Below are 20,276 nucleotides of genomic sequence, written 5' to 3'. Positions count from 1 at the left end.
CCCCACCCCAACACACACATTCAGTGGCCATGAAAAAAAACGAAAAAAGAGAAAGTGAATCTAATGAGGTGGCAACGCTAATGCCTGGCAGTGGGTTCAATGAGACAGTTAAAAAAGGCATCCCTAAGAAAAATGTTTTGTTTATAGATTTGTTTCTGATTCCTCTGCGCGGCTCCAGTCCAGGTCTTGGAGCCCGCCCTCGAGGGGAATGTCCGGGACTCGGGTCGGTACCTTTTTCGCCTGGGAATTTCCAGTGCGCAGAAAAAAAAATCCACGACTCTAGCCCTCTCTGCCCCTTCCCTCCGCCCCTCCTCTGTGCCCACGCAACCCCTTTCGGACGAGAGTTTGATCGTATTCTGCATTTTAGAGAACAGTTCCTTAGCTTCTTCCCCCGCCCCCACCTCTCTCTGTAGGGGTGAACAGAAAGCGAGCGCTATAAAGGGGGCCCAGAGAGGGGCTGGCCTCCTCCTGCCACGAGGTCAGACTCCGAGTTCTTAGAGAAAAAGGCTGCTTAACTGCTGCTGCTTATCATGTAACCTCAAAAGGAAACTGATCATCTTTCTCATGCTCTCACGTACTTGGGGTATTATCGCTGATTACAGCTGGAAACAATTGATTTGCCTTTACGTATTTCTATGACTTGACTCTTCAAACGCAAAGGTATATTTTTTATTATTTGATATTTAGTATGAAAACGTACCTTAAGTGCTAAGCTTGTTTTATTTTTCTTTTCCCATATTCAGAGTCTTTCCTTTGGAGTCACTTTCTGATAATTGGGTAATCATACCCAATAGAGGGGGGGAGGGACGACACAGTTTTTTGGGGGCAAGAAAATCTGGGAAGTTTTTATAGTTTGGTACTGGCTATGAATCGTTTGTTTTCCTTGAAGGCCCAGAAGGACTAAGATACTGATGGAGGAGGTGGGTGGGAGGAGTGATGAAAGTAGCATAAATTTAATGTAACAATTTATCTTTAGTCAGTGAGAAAGAACAGTGATACCCCAAGGCAGAAATCTCCCAGGAGGTTTGAGTGTGGGTTTAGAGGTATACTTTCTCACCAAGGGTAGGTATAAAATTATTTCTGTATGGAAACTATATCTGAGAAGATGGAAATGTTTTATAGTATTCCCTCATTAATTCCTATATTACCTCTGTAATATTAAAGACAAATCTTATATAACTATTTTGTGAATGACAGATACATGAAATTTGATGACTTGGTAGGACACCCAGATATATAACAACCTGTATAAAGTATTTTAAGGGATTTTGTGCAAATAAAAGCACATTTCTGTATAGGATGGATTAAGGATTCTCTCCACAGGGATTAGTGAAGTGAATTGGCTGTTGTGGGGTGGGGGAGGGATGTCCCAAAGAGGATGACACTTAATATGTAAATTTTAAGCTCTTGGTAATACATGTTTATTCCCCCACTTTAAATCTGGCATCTAAAAGAATATATTATTTGGTCAGGTGGAATATTTTTTTTGCTTCTCTTAGATGGTAGGTTTTCAGACAATAAAAGGAGAGAAAAAAATTCCAAAGCTTATTCTCTGCCCTCAATAGTCTCTGCCTTCAATAGGGGATTGGCCACACAGGTCATCTAAACATGCAGACAACTCTGACATCTTTTTATGTGGCTTCAGAATACAGTGTATGATCCACCACCCCTCTCCATTATAACATCTTGCTTAGGCTAAAGACACAGTTGGGAAGGGTACAAGTGAGGAGCCCTGGGCGGATAGAAGAATCAGTCTGAGATGAGTTAGCACAAGAAATCAGAGCATAGCACCAGTAATGTTAAACAGTTGGCAGCATCCTTTCCAGCATGGAGGTGACAACCATGGTCAGCATAATTTAGTTGTCCGTATACAGACTGCTTATCAGTGAGGAAATGGAGACAAACCTTTCTCATTCTGCTTTGTCCTGAACAAAGTCCTGCTCTCAGAAAGCAGAAGGAGCCTTTTCAAAAGTTAAAGAACCCAGGAGAGCACAACCAGAGGGAAAGATTTTATAATTGTTCTGCGACCCACAATCAATTGCTCCTGAGAAAACCGTTTCCCTTTGGCTCATAGCTGGCAATGATCTGACTGTCTCTTGATTCCCTCCCCCACAGGTTAACAGGAAGATCAGGAGACTGAACGTCGCTTTTTGGCTTTCTTGGCCTGATGCTGAACTCCCGAGGGTGAGCAAGGAGGATTTCTAACCAAATAGGATCCAGATGTTACCTGGGCCTTGGCTGACTTAGTCAAAATGGGCAGTGTGATGTTTTCTAAAATAAGATTCTTGGATCTCTTAATCAATTCTTGAAGTTGCCTCAAAGTTACTATGAATTTTACTTATAAGGCATTTTACTGTGATTTCTTGTTAAGATTTTTTTTTTTGGTGTTTTAGCATCTTTTTAACCAATCTGAATTTCTGCTATTTTCCATGAAAGGAGGACACATGAATAATACTGTTAGGAGGGGAATTCAGCTCTCTGCTGACAGTTTCAGGGTTATATAATCTTTAACAGACTCAGAGAGCATCATGCCCCCTACAGTTTTGGTGAAGAGGTTCATTAAAGCTAACATATGTGGTTTCTGATGAAATCACTTCCTGTTCCTTTAATTTGGGACCATCTGTGAGATAAACACTTTCCTTCCAAATTTAGTGGATTAAAATATTTTACTGCTCCTTGAGGGTGTTAGCGGATAGGGAATTAAGATTTATTAAACACTTAATTTGGGAGTTGACCAGCAAAACCTTATTTAGCCCTCGTAATAGCATCTGAGGTAGACATATTTTATAGGTGAGAAAATTGAGGCTCACAGGGATTGAGCAATTGGTTCAAGGTCCCCCAGATAGTAAGTGGCAGAGCTTGGATTTGAATCTGAGAGGGCTTATTTCCATAGCCAGTGCCCTTGCCACCAGGCCACTGGGATATTAGCAGAGGTACAGTGGGGAAAGGTCAACCTTTTTCCAGGGCTCTGATTTCCCTAGCGTCCCTCCCTTTCTCTAGCTCACACCTGGCTACTACCTACTCCCACCCTGTGCAGATTTAACCTATAAAGTTTTATTGATAACCACATAACCCTTCACCGTTTAAGAAGACCGCAGGGAAATCTTTCATTCCTCAAAGAGTGAAGCTGTATGGTGGCATCGATGGGAGTGGTTGGGCTCATGTTTGGGGACAGGCTGCCTGTTACTTATTAAGCCATTTTTGGACACAAAAGCTGGGATTATAAAGAAAGGGAAATCCTGCTGCTGGTTCACCTTGCTCCTCTCAGGACATTTCCTTCTGAGCTGGAAAGCTAAGCCTTGGAAGAACATTTCTAGTCACACCTCTGAAAGCACCCACTGCCGCTGCTTCTGAGGTGAGGAGCCACCCCGGGCACCAGCAAACCTACTCACCTGCTCTCTACCATTCCTGCGATAGCAGAGTGAGTTAGCTATCTGAATTAACTTCTTTCAGAGGTAGCCCCTGATAGAAATTTGCATATTTTGTATCTGGTAATTTTTTTTTTTTTAATTCCACATGATCCTTTTCTAGTTTGCATTTCTTATAGGCTCTTTAGTATAAGGTAAGTAGAGTAATAAATCTACTTGGGTGGTTAAAAAATAAAATGGTGTAATGAATTAAGGAAGAATTTTTATATTTGTCATTTAAGGCAGTGCTTCTCAAACTTAAACGTGCATGAGGATTACCTGGGGATCTTGCTGAACTACAGATTCTGTTTTAATAGGTCTGAGGTGGAGCTTGTAATTCTGCATTTTTATGCTAATGTTGCTGGCCCAAGGTCCACACTTTGAGTAGCAAAATTAAAAGGCTCCTTAAGTTCCAGTTAATAAGAAAAATTATGGAGTTTTAAAATAAAATCTGTATATGTCATTTTACCATGTAGGAAAATAAGTTCTGTCATGGTGATGTTAAACCAAAGTGGTAATGCTACATCCTCTATACATGATACTGAGCATCTGAATTAACTTTTCAAAATTCTGTGAATCACCTAGATGCTATATCCATAAAATGGCAACTTTTAGATATTTGGAGACATTAAAAATGAATTTCTCACTGTTTGTTTAGATCTTTAGCAGTGTGCAGATTTTTTTTTTTTTTTAAGATTTTATCGGGGAATCAGGGAAGGGGAACAGACAAGTTGCTGTCCTTTGGTTCTTCCGTCTAGTTGTGGAGGACGTCGCTTCACTGGCCCATGGTGGTATTGTAATCATTGTGCTCTTCCTGGCTGAGGCAGATGGGTTGCCAGCCATTCTCGTCCGCTGCTGGCCGCTCACACTGGTTGCTAGCCACTCACAGTAGCTCACGGCAGCCCACTGCAGCCCCACTGCAGCCTACGCCATTGCCGGCAGCTCATGGCAGCCCAGCTCCAGGTCAAGCTGTTGTTCACCATCTTAGCTATAGAGGGTGCAGTGTCACTGGCCCATGTGAGAACCAAACCGGCAGCCCTGCTGCTCAGAGCTTGCACTCCCAAGCCAACTCTTAACCAACTGAGCCACTCGGCCGGCCCTGTGTAGATATTTTTAATATGGGTGTAAGGCTTTTGGACACATTTTAGCATTGGTTAGCACGTGTGCATTCCCCAGTTGTCTGATTATTCCAGTCAATTTTGCTATTTGTCATGGCACCTATTTTTTAGAGTAGCTAATTCTGTAAATCATGCCTTCTCAAAAAGGGTGATACTGATACTGTGCCCAGGAGGGCAAAATTGGTTCTTGTGGGGACATGCCTTAGATATTACAATGGTTTGTGGCCATCTAAAAGACCATAGTACATAAACAGATATACAGTATATCTGTGGTTTTAAACTTTCATCAGGGGACACACACGTTCTGCTTTCTATCTCTATGAATTTGACAACTCTAGGTACTTCGTAGAAGTGGAATTATACAATGTTTGTCCTTTTGGGACTGGCTTGTCTCACTTAGCATGTCCTCAAGGTTCATCCATGTAGTAGCATGTGTCAGAAATTTCTTTCTTTACATGGATGAATAATATTCCATTGTATGTATATGCCACTTTTTTGTTTATCCATTCATCTGTTGATGGGACATTTGAGTTGCTTTCCTCTTGGCTATTGTGAATAATGCTGCTGTGAACATGGAGGTATAAGTATTTGTTTGAGTCTCTGCCTTTAATTCTTTTGGATGTCTACCTAGACGTGGAATTGCTAGATCATATAGTAACTCTATGTTTAATATTTTGAAGAATTGCCATACCGTTTTCTATAGCAGTTGCACCATGATGATTTCTTTTTAACTCTTTTGTGTAGTGTTTGGCAGAGTGCAGTGAAAACGTGTATATACCATGAATATATGACAGAAAGTCACCTGAAGTTCAGAGTAAATAATTTGATGAGTGATTTAACACAACTTTTAAAACAAATCAAACTTCTCCTACACACTCACCTTACGTGTCTACATACTACAGTGTACACACACAAGTGCATGGCTGGGAATAACTCCTCTCAGAATCACTGAGATAATGCACTTGGAGCATATGGGTCAGGTCCTTTTAAAAATGTGGACCACTTGCCATGGAATCCCACCTTTAAGAGAAACCTAGAGAGGCTTATGGGAACTTTGAAAGGTTCAGAGCTACAAAGGTAGCTCCCCTTGTGAGTGAAGATGAACTGAATGGAGAACACGGGAACACCTTAAGGATAAGAATAGTGTGAGTTCGGATTTTCACCTTCCTCTTCATTCCTCTTTCTCCTTTCCTCACCTCTGCAAGGGGGTGAGCACATGGCCACTCCATGAATTTTTGTTGAGCAAATCATGCAGAGTGGAAAAAAGGTGAAAGAATTATTTATTTTCTAATCTGTGAAAAACTATTTTGAAGATTGTAAGCACTTTCTATTTCATACCTCTATCAAGAGTAAAGGAGATGGGTTTGTTTAGTCAGGTAGAAGACGAGGGTTGGAGGACACTGAACAGATCCCTGGGCCAGGCTGCCGAATTTATTCTTGGCATCTCTAATGTCATCCTAGATGAACTGGGACTGTCTGAAGGATGGCTGACATACCGCGGACCTTCCCAGTCCTGCTGTTCTGTGCCGATGTTTCATATCTTTTAAACAGACGATGAAAATAGTTTTGTTTGTTTATCTGTGGTGTTGAACAGCATCTAGCACTAAGATAAGAAAGGGGTTCTTAAGCACAACACTAATGTCAAAATCTAGGGCTGATGCCGGATTGTAGCCACAGTGTTTATAGCAGACAGGAGGTGGGATGTGCAGTGATGGTATTAAAGGACAGGCTCTCTCCACCTCATACCTCACTTAGGTTTATCTGTTATCCACATTTCATGGTGGTTGATCTTGGGGGTCTGTCTCTTGAAGTTTTACTGGAAGAGAAGGGCACAAAGACTGCCCTGGTCAGACAGCAGATATGGAGTGACACGCAGTCACAGGAGCAGTGCTGGGAATGGAATATGAAGGTTAAAATCAAACTAGGCCTCCCCCACTCTCCTTCACCTGGCCTCCATATTTCTGTTCGTGGTGTTACCACTCTGTCAAACTTAAGGCCTTGGAGTTGCCCCTGACTTTCCTTTCTTTGTGCGTTCAGTCTGTTGCCAGTCCCATAGGTTATACTCATATGTCTGAAATATTTCTTTAAACAAATCCGCCCTTTTATTCCCATAAGCACCACTTTAGTTGAGTCCTTCATGACCTGTCATCTTAACTATTGCAGAGTGTCTTTCCTGATTGCCTACACACAGCTGCCACTTTATTCTTCCTAAAGTATGGCTTTACTCATGCTTTTATTCTGTTCAAAATCCCCATGGCTTAGCACATTAATTCCAGCATTCTCAGGTGGCATCAAGGCCCTGTAGGGTAGGGCAGCAAACTTGACTCCATGATTCTCCTCTTTTCCTATATTCTCTTCAAGTTGTGCTAGTGGTCCAAAGAGGCTAGAATGCTAAACAATCAAGCATTAAACAGAGCTTTGCAAAATGGGTAATAATTATAACTACTGTATGGAGCGTACACTGTGTGCCAGGACTACCTCATTTAACCTACACCCTGATGGGATGCAGTTAATATACCCATTTTATGGGTGAGAAAACAGAATCTTAGAGAATTTAATTAAATCTATATAGTGATTCAGTGAGTGGAGCTGGGATTTGAACCCAGGTTTGTTTGACTTCAAAACCCTATGCCTTTAAGCATGGGATGAAGACTATATTCCAGGCAAGAATCCCATGTTGGATAAAAGTTTGGGGCCAGAATGAGAGTGCTGTTTTCCAGCATTCATAAGAACCCCAGGAGGAGGAGGTGGAAGAAGTATGATGTGACAGGGCATTTGTTTGGTAGGGCTGCCCTAACACACGACCACAGACTGGGTGGCTGAAATAACAGACATTTGTTTTCTCACAGCCTGGAGTCTGGAAGTCCCAGATTAAAGTGCCAGCAAGGTTGGTTTCTCCTGAAGCCTTTCTCCTTGGCTTGCAGATGACTGCCTTCTCACATGTCCACATATGGCCTTTTCTCTGAACATGCATCTGTGGTGTCTCTTTCTCTTCTAATAAGGACACCAGTCAGGTTGCATTAGGGCCCATCCTAATGGCCCCATTTTAACTTCATGATCTCTTTAAAGGCCCTGTCTCCAAATACATTCTGAGGTACTGGGGGTTATTGCTTTACCATATGAATTTGGCAGGAGGGACACGATTAATTTAATAAAAGATGGATTGATGCAGATGGATATTAGAGGATGTGGAAAGCAGGCACAGGAATTTAGTTTTGATGTGGGAGGTTGTAGGGTCCAGTTGTGGTCGAGCAGGGGAAAACATGAATATTATGGCTTTCCCACACAAATTTCCAGCTACTCTTAAATGTGATGGTAGTGAGAATGAGGACTGTGGAAAAGGTGGGAAGCATTTTAGAGAAGAGACTATTAGGACTTTTCTACAGTGGAATAAAGGAGCGAGGAGGGTCAAATCTTTAAGTCCTCTAGAAATTTCTAGAAAAAGGAAGATAGTCTGTTGGTGGGAGTGGAGGAGCAAAGGGGGCATATGGGAAGTTTGGCTTTGGACCTGTTGACTATAATCTTGGCAACGTGGAATTAGAACTCAGAGAAAAGGTCAGAGCTGGAGACAGGAATCTGGAGTCTTTATACAGGTGAGAGTAATACCTATGCGAGTGGGGAATGCTTGCTCAGATTTCAAAAAACACAGGAGACAAGAATTGTCAGGTCTTAAACTGCTTTGCTGTCACACAGATTTGGAAGATAGTATGGAGGTTTTCCAGGACCTCTCTAGCTAAAATAGTACTTCGCGCTCTCTCCTGGTGCCTTGCTTTGTTTTTCTTCATAGTACAGAAAATATAAAGGAAAAATAAAATTTCTTCATATTTTATTTATGAAGCTATTTGATTGCTGTCTGTCTTTCCTGGTAGAATGGAAGTTCCATTAAGGCACAGATTGTCTTTTTGTACTGTAATTTTAGTACCTGGAAGAGGGTCCAGAACATTGTAGCTGCTCAATAAATACTTGCTGAATAGGTTGATTTTTATGATTAATAGGATTGAATTGGTGATTGCTAGATATTGCCTTTTTATCTTTTCTTAAAATAAAATTTTGTTTTTTAACACAGGGACACCTATATTTGAGATTTTGAAATATACAACTTAAAAACATAGTTTTGTTTCTATTTGTTTTCCCTTAAATTGTGCTTTCCTGAAAGCAAAATCACCTTAATCCCTTCTCTGTGACAGCATTTCTTTATGAGAAAGTAGGTGTGACTTTCTTTAAAGATCCAGGCATTTCAGCAATCTGGTTACTCCTATCAGATTTTCTGTTTGCACCCACTTTTTTTTTTTTTTGTAATTTTCACTGAAGTTTATTTGTGGAGTCCTTGGTTTCTGTCAGGTTTCTTTTCCTTTTACTCACCATACCATATTTAGATTTCCATCTCATTGTACCAATATGGGTGCCAACAGTCGATACAGACGTAAGTCTGTCACCTTTCTCTATAATTTTCTCCAGGAAGACTGCTGGGTATGGTATGGTGTCTCATAAAGCTATAGGTAGGATAAACATTTAAACCAAGTCTACCCTCCTTCTTTATTCTAAGGAATCATAATCAAAGGTAAATCTGAATCTGTTTGTATTTCATACAGGTAAAGACTCTTATGAAATCTATCCTTTCTTTTTTAGATAGTTTGAGTGGTATAAATGGTACTAGAATTATTGGGTTGAGTAATTTAAAACAATAGTTCCCCAACAGATGGGGACTCGTTAAAGGACTATAAAAATCACCAGGATGTGTTTTCAAGGGCCACACAACCTCATTTTGGAGACCGTAGTAGCCAGAAAGCACCTTACTGATGGGAGTGTGTCAGGCCTCTCAGGTGTGTTGGGGGAAGAAAAGGGTTGAGAATCACTGGTCACAGATTCTGAGGGCTTAAATGAACAAAATACATGAAACTAAAAGATGACTTTGTTTCTACCTATCCTGTACTCTTTACTGCAGGATTGCCTCCCAGATGGTTTGCTAGAATTTTTGGAATTTTAAACTGTATAGGATGACATAGGCTGATGGGAAGAGGACACTCTGCAAGATAACAGGACAAGTCTATATAATCCAGAATGAGGTTAAGAGATGAAATTTGAGCATACTTGTTGGAAATAGAAGCAAATAGAAGGATGTTAACAGGACAACTTGTTTACCAAACCTCATAGCCAATTTAGTGCATTTTCGAAATAGTTCATTATAATAGTTTTCTGACTTACAAGTTCTACATTTATGGTATTTTTATACATTGGGCTCCTTCCTAACCAATTTGATTGCTTAAATGTGGAAGTGCCCTGGGGGGAAAATGCTATGCAGACAACAAGGTATGACTAGACAGGTTTTTGTCCAATATATAATTTATCCCTCCCAGCCACACACACACACACACACACACACACAAGTAGGGTGGAGATTTACTCAATAGTCATAATAATGTATGGGCACCGGAAGGGAACTAACATTTATTACATATCCAGGACGTGTCAAATACTTTACATCCACTATCTCCTGTGATTTTAGCAACTTGATGTAGATACTAGTATCCCAGTTGCTATGTGAGTAAACTGAAGCTCAGGGATTAAGGGACTTGTCCAAGGTCACATAGCTGGTAAGTGCTAGAGATGAGTTTGCGGGCTTTAAAGCCATGATACCACAGCGCTCTAAGCCCTTTTGCTTAAAACAGAGGTTGGAAAACTTTCTGTAATGAGCCAAATAGTAGAGCTTTTAGGTTTTGTGGACTAAAACAAGATGGTGGATATTATATAGGCACTTATATAACCATTTAAAATGTAACTATTTAAAAATGTAAGGACTGTTCTTAGTTGACAGGCTGTACAATAGGACAGATTTGGCCTGCAGGCTGTTGTTGCCAATTCCTGGCCTAAAGTAGTCAGCAAATGTAAGCAAAAGCAATTTTGGGAGAGGTGAGGTGATTGTTTGAATCAATAATTGTTATTAATGTATGAATTTTGCATAGTCTTTTAGTAAATGGGTGTCCAGATTTCCTCAGTTAATTCCAATATTAAATTATCCTTTCAATTACAAAATTCTTTTCATAACTATACATATTTATTGTATTTTGTCTGCTAATGTGGGTTATAGTTGGCAAAAATTTCATAACTGTGTAGTTCACCTTAGTCTTTGACCGTTCTCCTAGGCATTAATTCCATTAGAGATAAAGTATATATAAAATACCTAACGTAGTATTCAGTACATGGTGGACATTCAATAGTGGTAGTTATTAACCTTATCAGTATATCAAAGTATTATTGTGGGCCTATAATATTTTATTATTTTTGGGTAATGATGTCTGTTCTGCACATGATCAAGGCTAATTTCTCCTCAGCTCTTTAAACATTTTTACAGTTAGTCTTTCTATGTGGCATATGTTATTGTCCTTGTTTATAGAAATTCAAAATAAATCCCTGTAGACTATGTGGAAAAGCCAACCCTCCCAAAAAAACTCCCAAAGCCCTTAAGCCCCAAGTTTAAAATTCTGAATTAAAAGTTTTAGAAGCAAAATTCTCCTTGATCAAATGCAGCATATAAGGCATTCATGACTTTCTATCAGGCATGACATTATATTATCATCCCTAATCTAATTTGACAAAATGTGTTATCTGTGTTAAAAAGGGAAGGGAAAAGGAGGTTATGAATATGAAAGTTTTAAAAACAGATAAGTCAACCTATAAATCAGTCCAATCAACATGTTTAACTAGAGACTATGTGCTGAGCATTTACAAGTACAGCATCCTATTTCTATGCTAAAAAGATGCTAAGTTCAAATCAACCCACCTATTAAATTTAACCTTCTGGGAAAAGAGGTTTAAATCATTACCTAAAGGGAAGCAGAACAGCGCTTAGAAATCTCTTTAGCCTCCTGCCTTTGCAGGTACACATAGGCCAATGTCTGATACCAAGGAAGAGTGGGGGGGTCCTTCTGTCAAAAATCTTTATTTAATTACTTCAGATCCCCAAATTCAACTATGAAACATTTAGTCCTTTGGGCTTAATTGCCTTCAGATTTTTTTGTCTCCTTAAAAAGTAAATATACACTCCCCCCCCCAAAGTAAATATTCCCAAGAAATGGAACAAAGTTATTTATTTACATTACAGTGTGAATCAGTTTATCAGTTTTCTTCCTGAAGGCTGAACTAACTTCCCAGAGGATGGAAGTTTTTCATAGAGGCATATATAAGTAAGAATAATTTTGGACTATGTTTTACTGTCTGGAATCTGCATATTTGTGTGAGAAAAAGTGACAAAAGAGAGTGAAGAGGGGGGAAAAAGAGAGGAAAAGGGCATCTGGGAGGAGGAGATACTTTTTTTTTCTTCATTCTATTTAAGGCAGTTGAGATTTTAGTATCCTTTAAGGAGGCAAGAGGTGATGATATTCCCACATTCAGTATTTATGATGGTGGTTTCACTCATATCTGTGGAAAAGAAATCTTTGCGTTGTCAACAAGGCAGAGAAAGCGGAAGTAACCACAGAACTTGTAGCGCTCTGCCCTTTTGGACAAGCTCACCTACATCACTTCTATTTCTCTGAGTGTCTTTTATGGATAAAGTACATCATGATACAGAAACCAGGAAGCATCCTCATGAGCTAAGAACAATTTAAGTGTGAATTTTGAGGAAGTGCACTATTTTCATGTGGATGTTTTGAGTTTTGATCATTACTTAATAGAGGGTGTAGTACACCACGTAGCCTTTTAGACCAACACAGAATATTACTCCATCATGTCGTCTGATTTTGCATGACTCACCTACACATTTTAGTATGTGAATATTTTCTAAAATCCAATGCAAACATTTTTATTTCTTTATAAATGAAGTATTAAAGGGGAAGACAAATTTATTTTGTTTTCCATTTTACAGACTTGGACTTCATTCTGCTGCTGGGTTGGAAGGTATGTCAGGGTGCTGTAGCTCTCGTATGATTCAGCCTCTGTTCACAGGGCATCTAATTAATCAGGATGTTTATCTGTGTGACCTGGCCTTGTACAAGGAGCCTCTTCCGACCACCCATTAGAGGACAGGCTTGAGTACCTACTGGAAAGCAGTGGGGTTACTCTACATAGTGGATGACTCACCTGGCACATCATAGGTGCACAGAAAATATTTGTGGGACAGACAAAGTGGTACATGCTACCTCTTTATAGATTCCTTCAGCAAGAGAAAGCTTCAGAGAGATGTCTCCCGGGACACACCAGCATTAATTTTGCCTTGACACAATCAGTCCATAATATGCAAGGTTGTACATACCGTACATACCGTACTTAGAAGTGTTTCAAGTTCATTCTGGCAGCACTGAGGAAAGTGTTCCGAGATGTGGTAACCTTTTGCTAATGCATCTGTATGATGATTAGGTTACTAGATAGTTATACTTACTTAAATGCTTTGAGGAATTTCCTCAACAGAAATAGAAGGGTAGACTGGGCTTTTGATGTTAATAATTTGCTGCAAACAGGACCTAGAAGATTATTTCCAAAGACAACTGTTTGGTTTTTCCAGGTTAAAACACACAAAATAATCTGTATGCCATTTGTAAGGAAGCAGTTTATGGATCTTACTCACTACAGTTGTCTGTGCCATAGCCTGGGAGGTCAGGTGTTGTAGGTGCTCTTGGGAAGTACAGTATATGAGTCTTGATAGTGCTGAGTATATGTATCTCAGTAACAGTAATATTAATAGTATCTGAGTATATAACCAGAATGTTCATACCTCAAGATATAAGTTTCACAAACACAGGGATTTTGTTTGTCTGATGCACTGCTCTGTCCGAGTGCCTAGAAAAGTTCCTGTCATTTAGAAGGTACTACCATATAGAAGAATAAATGAATTTGAAACTATATGGTCTAATTTGTTCCTCTGCATTTTAAAAAGTTAGAACACTCAGAAGTTTAAATGGTTCTTGAGAATTGAAAAAATGATTTACATTGTGATGGAGAGAGCATTATTATTTTTCAGGGAAAGCGTCTAACAAATCAGTATATTACATAACATGATTATCTATTTTGAAAGCTCCTGAAAACATTTTACATTATTTATAAGGTTGATAGGAACCAAAGAATCCTGGGCAAAAGATGGCTGGGTTTTTGTATTTACAAAATGTATGAAAATAGTGGTGTAGTAATCCAGGTGCTGAGAATGAAGGGATTGTAATTCAGGGGCCAAAGGGTCTATTTTGATATCTTTGTATTATTGCACATGGAATAATTTTGGAAGCATTTACATTTGTTTTTAGTATTCAATTAAATATGTACTAAGTAACAAATAGTTGGCTACTTACAAGGAATACATGTGCTGGGAGATTATAATGTAGTAGAGACAGACCCATAAACAGATACTTTCAACACAATTTAAAAGCCATGGAAGTCTGTGTGGAGACACAGAAGAGGGGCCTTAAGCCAAACTGGGGCTGAGAGTGAGGGTGGGGAGGAGGAGGGTCACGGAAGGCTTCAGGGGTGTTGGGTTTTAATCTAAGTCTTGGGGAAGAGTTGAGCAGAGTTGGCCAGGTGAGGAAGGGGAGAGCATTTGTATAGAGGCAGCAGCAGAAATGAAGTCCCAGAGCTGCGCAAAACTCTATTCAGTTTGATATTACTGTAGGTAATGAGGAAGCTTAGGCTTGTGTGGAAGGCAGGGCTTGGACACCTGCCATTCTAAGAAGAGTGGACTCGATGCCAAAGATGATAGGGAGCCATTGAAGGATCCTTAGAGTAGAAGAATTCTTAGACTTGGTTGTGGATATGGCATCTGGAGGGTGTTTTTAAGTGGGCAAGACTGGATAGGCATCATTTGGCTCATGTGAGAGGAGAAGGCCTGCCTTGGATAGTTTAAATTGAGATGGAGAGGAGAGGAAGGTTTCAGAACCTGGTGTTCAACAATTACTAGTCAGTCTGGAACTATTCATTTGAATAGTATGATATTGTCTACATTCTATCAATAAAAATTTAAAAACTCTTTAGTAGTTTATTTTAAAAACTATTTTCTAAATTAGAAAAATATTTATTCAGAAGAACAGTATTGCTTTACATTTTTGCAAACCTCTTAATGTTTAGCTTAATGGAAGACACATTCTCACATCTTTCTGCATTTAATTTATTGCAATATGTTGTTTTGGTTGACGTATATGAGGAAAATTTGGCCTCATACAGATATATAGTTGGAAATGGAAGAAATGTTTTATTTATTTATTTATTTTTCATTGGGGAATTGGGGGAAGGGGAACAGACAAGTTGCTGTCCTTTTGTTCTTCAGTCTAGTTGTGGAGGACATTGCTTCCCTGGTCCAAGTTGGCACCATCATTGAGCTCTTCCCGGGCGAGGCGGATCAGTCGCCGGCTTCTGGACGGCCATTCACTGCGGCTGCTGGCCGCTCACGCTGGCTGCTGGCTACACACGGTAGCCCATGGCCACCCACTGCAGCAGGGGTTGCAGCCTATGCTGTCGCCGACGACTCACGGCAGCCCAGCTCCAGGTTGAGCTGTTGTTCAGCATCCTAACTTCGGAGGGCAGTGTCACTGGCCCTCATATGTGGGATCCAAACCGGGGCCCTCTGGCGTCCCAAGCCAGCTCTTAACCATTGCGCCACTCCGCTGGCCCGGAAGAAATGTTTTAATAGTCTTTTCAGGTAATGGCGGATATTCTTTTTAAATATTATACCAAAAATAAGTGGTAGTTCCTTAAAGAATAAATGGAATCTGAAACTATATCAATGAACTTTTTGTACTCTGATAATGTCCATTGGTTTCTCTTGCACCTTGAATAGAATGTGTAATTTTGTAATGTTTTACATGGTTCATTTGGAAAATGTTAGTTAATTGAGTTATGTACATTTTCCAAATGTTGCCATATTTCATTATATAGTATTAAAACAAATCGCATTTGTTAACACATCATCACTGACCTCATCAAAAATGTCTTTAAATATTGGGAAGCTATCAAGCTCAGGGTGTTAGACAGAAGTTTCCCAAATTCTAATTCTCATTTGAAGTCTTGAATTTTATCATTAGCAACAAATACTGTCAGTTGTGCCTTGACAGGCTTACTTTGTTCACTTAAAAAATATATCTGACAAATACCCAAGTCTGAATAACCACATTTTGTCAGGCAAGTAAAATTGGTGTTCCATAAAAAATAGTGACTAGTTCAGCTCACAACTCAAACATTATTTGATTAGGATGAGTGGCAATGCCACATCATTCAACCTAATAGACCAAGTGCTTTTCCAGACAGTCATCATAGAATATTAGAAATATGTATATTTCAAGGTTTAAGATTTAATAAAATTAATGATTGTTACTGTTTCATTTAGGATTTTCTAAAGTGAAACTGGCTTCTTTACCTATCCTTTTTCTTTTCCTTTAACTGGGTGGTGGGGAAGAATTCAATGACTCAGTTCATTTTGTTGCCACTGCCTCGATTTGTTGTAAGGCACCAGAGGTTTTACCCACTGCTTTTGTATCATCAGTACAAATGTCAACCTAATTGTTCCAGGATAAATGATATTATAAAAAATTTACTGTACATGTGGAAAGTTTCAACACCTCTGTTTGTTGTGAGGCATTCATATAAAAGATCTTCAGTGATTAGCTGGTGCTGATAACCAAAATATCAAGTACAGACAGTCTGCAGATCTGTCCATTTCTAAGGCAAAAATGCAGTTCTGTAGACAAGATCAGTTTTCATCTTTGCAGTTAAATCTTTAACTTGATGACTTAGTATATCAGTGGAAAGTGGAAGCGTTATGATTTCTTTTGCTGACTTTTCATCTAGAAAGCATTCAGCAAAATAAAATCTACCAGGTTTTATTGATTGCTTACCTGTGATGTTCACTTCTGCAGTCCAGTAACTTACCTTGCAAGATACTTCACTGACTTTTTCAAGTTTGAAAAGCTGCACCAAATAATTTTTGGCTTTTCAAAAGTTCATTACATCTACATTTAAAAATTCAGTACCTTTTAATTAACTGGCATGATACTACAATTAATTCAGCAATGCTCCATTGTATGAGACACAATAAAGTAAATGATTAATGTCTATAGAGCCAAAGGAAAGATAGCATCGTCATATTTTTATTTCTTATTTACAGTTTTTCTCCAGTTGCTTTGGAATGGATTTCTCACTTCTATGAGTCAGGGACCCCTGTTATGTCATTTTCATCCTTTTCTGTATTGTTAAATGTAGACAGTGCATCTGAGCTTTCAGGAAAATGAGTCTCCTTATCTCCCTTTTTAAAACAAAAGATCAGGCTCCAGGGTCAGACAAATGAGGATTTTAATCTCTTCTCCACCTATAATGAACAGTGTGACCTTAGGTAAATTCTCAAGTCCTCTTTTTTTAAACATAATTTCTGTGGTTAGAATCCGGGAGTGGCTTGGGGAATGGTTCTAGTTCAGGGTTGCTCATGAGACTACAGTCACGATGTTGGTCAGTGCTACACTCATCTGAAGGCCTGGCATGGAGCTGGAGAATCTACTTTCAAAATGGCTCACTCACATGGCTGGCCAGTTGCTGCTAGCTATTGGCCTTAGTGGACTTTTCCAGTGTCCTCATAATAATGGAGGCTGTCTCCCACAGAGTGAGTGTTCAACCATACTTAATTAGAACAATAGCAATGTTGAATCATTCAACGAAATAGACCAAACAGAGTTTATATTACAACATTTAAATGAAGCAGAGTATTTTAAAATTTTCCTTTGGTAGTGATATTAACAATCATTCTTGACTGTGTCTGGGAGGTCGTGGTCTTCTCAAACAATACGATTGCTTTAGTGTTGCATAGAAAACTTTGAGTGCTTATTTTGAGACATTAGTCTTTCACTGACCATATTTATCTGTATTAAGTTCTCCAGAGGCCATGATGTTAAGGTTTGAATGTTTATATACCAAGTGAAACAGGAAGTAATTTTAGGGGGAGAATTAATTTTGTAAAAACAACAAATTGCCTGAATTTTGTCCATGAATTTATTTGAACGGCCACTTAAGGCTTTTATTATACCTGAAATATGTTAGTGTGAAGGAAAAAAATCCAAATAGGTTGTATTAAGAAAGCCCAACATCTCCTTTGCAGCATCTTTTAAGTGATTTTGGTTTTTGATGAATTGCAATTACTGGAGCTTTTTATTTTCTGCAGATCCATCAAGGGAGTTGCTTCCTTTTTATTTTTTAAAAAAGTTACCAAAATCCAAAAATTGGGAGGGAGAGGCAGAAAGAAGTTTTGGAGGCAATACAAGGAAATATTTACTTTGGAACCCCCTGTTAATATTGAGTACTAAGTCAAGCTCATTGTCTCCCACCCTCCTTCCCTTCTGGAACCCTAACATTGTGTTTCTGCTCATTTCTCTGTGATCTGAAGCTGGCAAGCCTGTTCATTTGTCATCCAGCGGCAAACCAGAGCTGGAGTGGGAATCCCTACATTGTTCCCCACCTCCAACTGGGCCAGATCTGTGGATTCTGCTAGGGCAGCAATGCTGCCCTAGCCTTTCTTTCTTTGCATTTACTTTCCTCTTGCCCACTGCCTCTGCCCCAGGGAGAGGTCAGTTCCCTTCTCAGTATTACAGTGGCTCCTCAGGGTCCCTGGGCCCCTCAGTGTCACCCTCTCTACTATGCTGCTTCTAGATTCCTTTTGTCTGCCCCAAAGTCTTTCATGTTCAATGTTTATTAAATAAAGACCCAGTGTCTCAGCCTGCCACTGGAGGTGCTCCACCCAAAGGCACCAAGTTACCTTTTGCATCTAATGTTACCATTTTCCCTTTGACTATCCTAAAAAAGGACTGTATGCTTTTATGGGACTCTTCCTCATAGTTCTTTGCTCGGGCTGTCAAAGCTATGGGCTGAAATCCGACCCATCATCCTGTAGTGCCTGTCTCAAATGCCACCTCTTTCGAAAAGGTTTTCCTGGTGACCGCCTCTTTTCCTCCACCAGACTTGTCTCTTTTTAGGACATTCACTGAACTTTGTATCCCTCATGATATTTAATCATAGTCGGTTTCTTTTAATATAGCATGATTGTACTTACCTTATCATTCCTACAAGATCATACTGTATTTGAAAGGACGGACATAATCATTCACCTTTTCTCCTGTCAGCTCCTAGCCATGGTTTTAGCAAGTAATAGGACTTCAATAAAAAAAATGTGTAAATCCATTTAAAAAAGTATTTAAGATAGTAAAGAGCAAAATTCCTGTTTCTCAGACACAATGTAAACGTATGCAGAATAAAGAAATTACATACATAAATACGCACACATACATGTATGTGTATTTATCATTTTGCTAAGATCAATTTGTTTCAGTATTGAAGGCTACAAGGGTAGTGGGGCACTGTTTTTTTCCCCCGGGCTGCGCTCCCCGACCCCCAAATTTAGTTGTTGCCCGAATCATTTGAAGACAGAAAAATGGCTTCAAATTATATTCAGTTGAGGACCCTGTTAAAAAGAACGTTGGCAAACGTTTGCTAAGTTAAGAGGGGAGAATTTGCTTTGAGGCGCTGGAGGAGATGGGTCCTTAAGAGCCTTTCAGAGACGCCGAAGTCGGGCTGGCGAGCTCGCCGCGCCAGGGCAGGCGGAGGGGTGCAGGGCGCGCACCGTCCGGGACTGCCTACTCCCCGGGAACCAGGCCGACCTGTTCCTCCGCTGCCTCCCCGCCTCCCTCTGCAGCCCACGGGCCCAGCCGCGCGCCCTCTCCCCGTGCGCCTGTGCCCGGCGGGGAGCGCGCCGAGGGCTGGGCCGGCCCGGCATCTCTCCGCGGGTGGGCGCGCGGACGGCCGGGGCGGGGGTCAGGGTCCGGGACGGGGGAGGCCGCATTCGGCCGGGGTTTCCAGGTGAAAGGCAAGAAAACAACCGGCCGGTCTAGGCGGAGCCGGGCGGGCGGGGCGAGGGCGGAGGGCACATTGCCTCATCCTGTACATTTTACTGGAAACAGAACGCATCCGGAGGCGGGCCCGGGAGGTGGCCCCGACGCAGCCAATGGCCCGGCCGGGCGCGGGGCAGGCCGGCGAGGTGGCGGTCCCCCTCTCCCCGCCCACGGCCCCGCCCGCGGCCCCCAAAGCCGGCTAAATAGGCGAGCCGCGCCCGTGCCCGCGCCGTCCTTCCTCCGCTCGTCTCCGTGCCCGCGGCAGCCACAGCCACAGCTACAGCCGGGAGGCAGTCGCGCGCAACGAGCCGGTGGCGTGGGTGTCTGGGGGGTCCCCGAGCGCCGAGCCCGGGAGCATGATCGTGGACAAGCTGCTGGACGACGGCCGCGGCGGAGAGGGGCTGCTGGACGCGACCGGCGACTGCGGCCTCATGACCAGCCCGCTCAACCTGGCCTACTTCTACGGCGCGTCCCCGCCCGCCGCGGCCCCGGGTGCCTGCGACGCCAGCTGCTCGGCGTCGGGGCCGTCGGCGCCCGCCTCGCCCGGCTCCGACTCCTCCGACTTCTCCTCCGCCTCGTCCGTGTCGTCCTGCGGCGCGGTCGAGTCCCGGCCGAGAGGCGGCGCCCGCGCGGAGCGCCTGCAAGGTACCCGCCGTCTGCCCTCGCGCGGCCGGGAGGGGAGGGTCCGGCCGCCCTGATGCGAAGGACCTCGGCCAGGTGTGAGGTGGCCTCTGCGCCGTCCTTAGCGGCAGGACGTGATCACAAGAGCTGTCATTTACTAGGCGACAGCTGGATGCCAGGCTCCGTGCTGGGCGTTTGATGTAACTCGATCCCCGTTGACCGTCTGGGAAATCCAGCTGGCCGCGTAGCTTGAAACACCTCTTGGAGCAGAGCTCTTACTTCCGGGG

General features: G+C 41.5%; 1 protein-coding gene across 2 annotated transcripts in view; it reads left to right on the top strand.

The window, feature by feature from the left end:
• Window positions 1-312: 312 nt before the first annotated feature.
• Window positions 313-20,276, top strand: part of NFKBIZ (NFKB inhibitor zeta) — a 29,961-nt gene continuing 9,997 nt past the window's right edge. Inside the window, exons 1-2 of one of the 2 annotated variants that reach the window (XM_019648375.1) lie at window positions 313-660; window positions 2,116-2,184. Coding sequence is in view for 1 of the 2 variants with exons in the window: in XM_019648374.1 (XP_019503919.1) it covers window positions 19,725-20,013 (289 nt within the window). In the remaining variant the exon portion in view is untranslated. Of the gene's footprint in view, window positions 661-2,115; window positions 2,185-19,443; window positions 20,014-20,276 lie in introns of those variants that run through there. The other variant, XM_019648374.1, reaches the window with a different exon arrangement.

Source organism: Hipposideros armiger, unplaced genomic scaffold (assembly GCF_001890085.2).
Source record: "Hipposideros armiger isolate ML-2016 unplaced genomic scaffold, ASM189008v1 scaffold_125, whole genome shotgun sequence".
NCBI classification, from domain to species: domain Eukaryota; kingdom Metazoa; phylum Chordata; class Mammalia; order Chiroptera; family Hipposideridae; genus Hipposideros; species Hipposideros armiger.
This window is presented reverse-complemented; position numbering and strand designations above follow the sequence as displayed.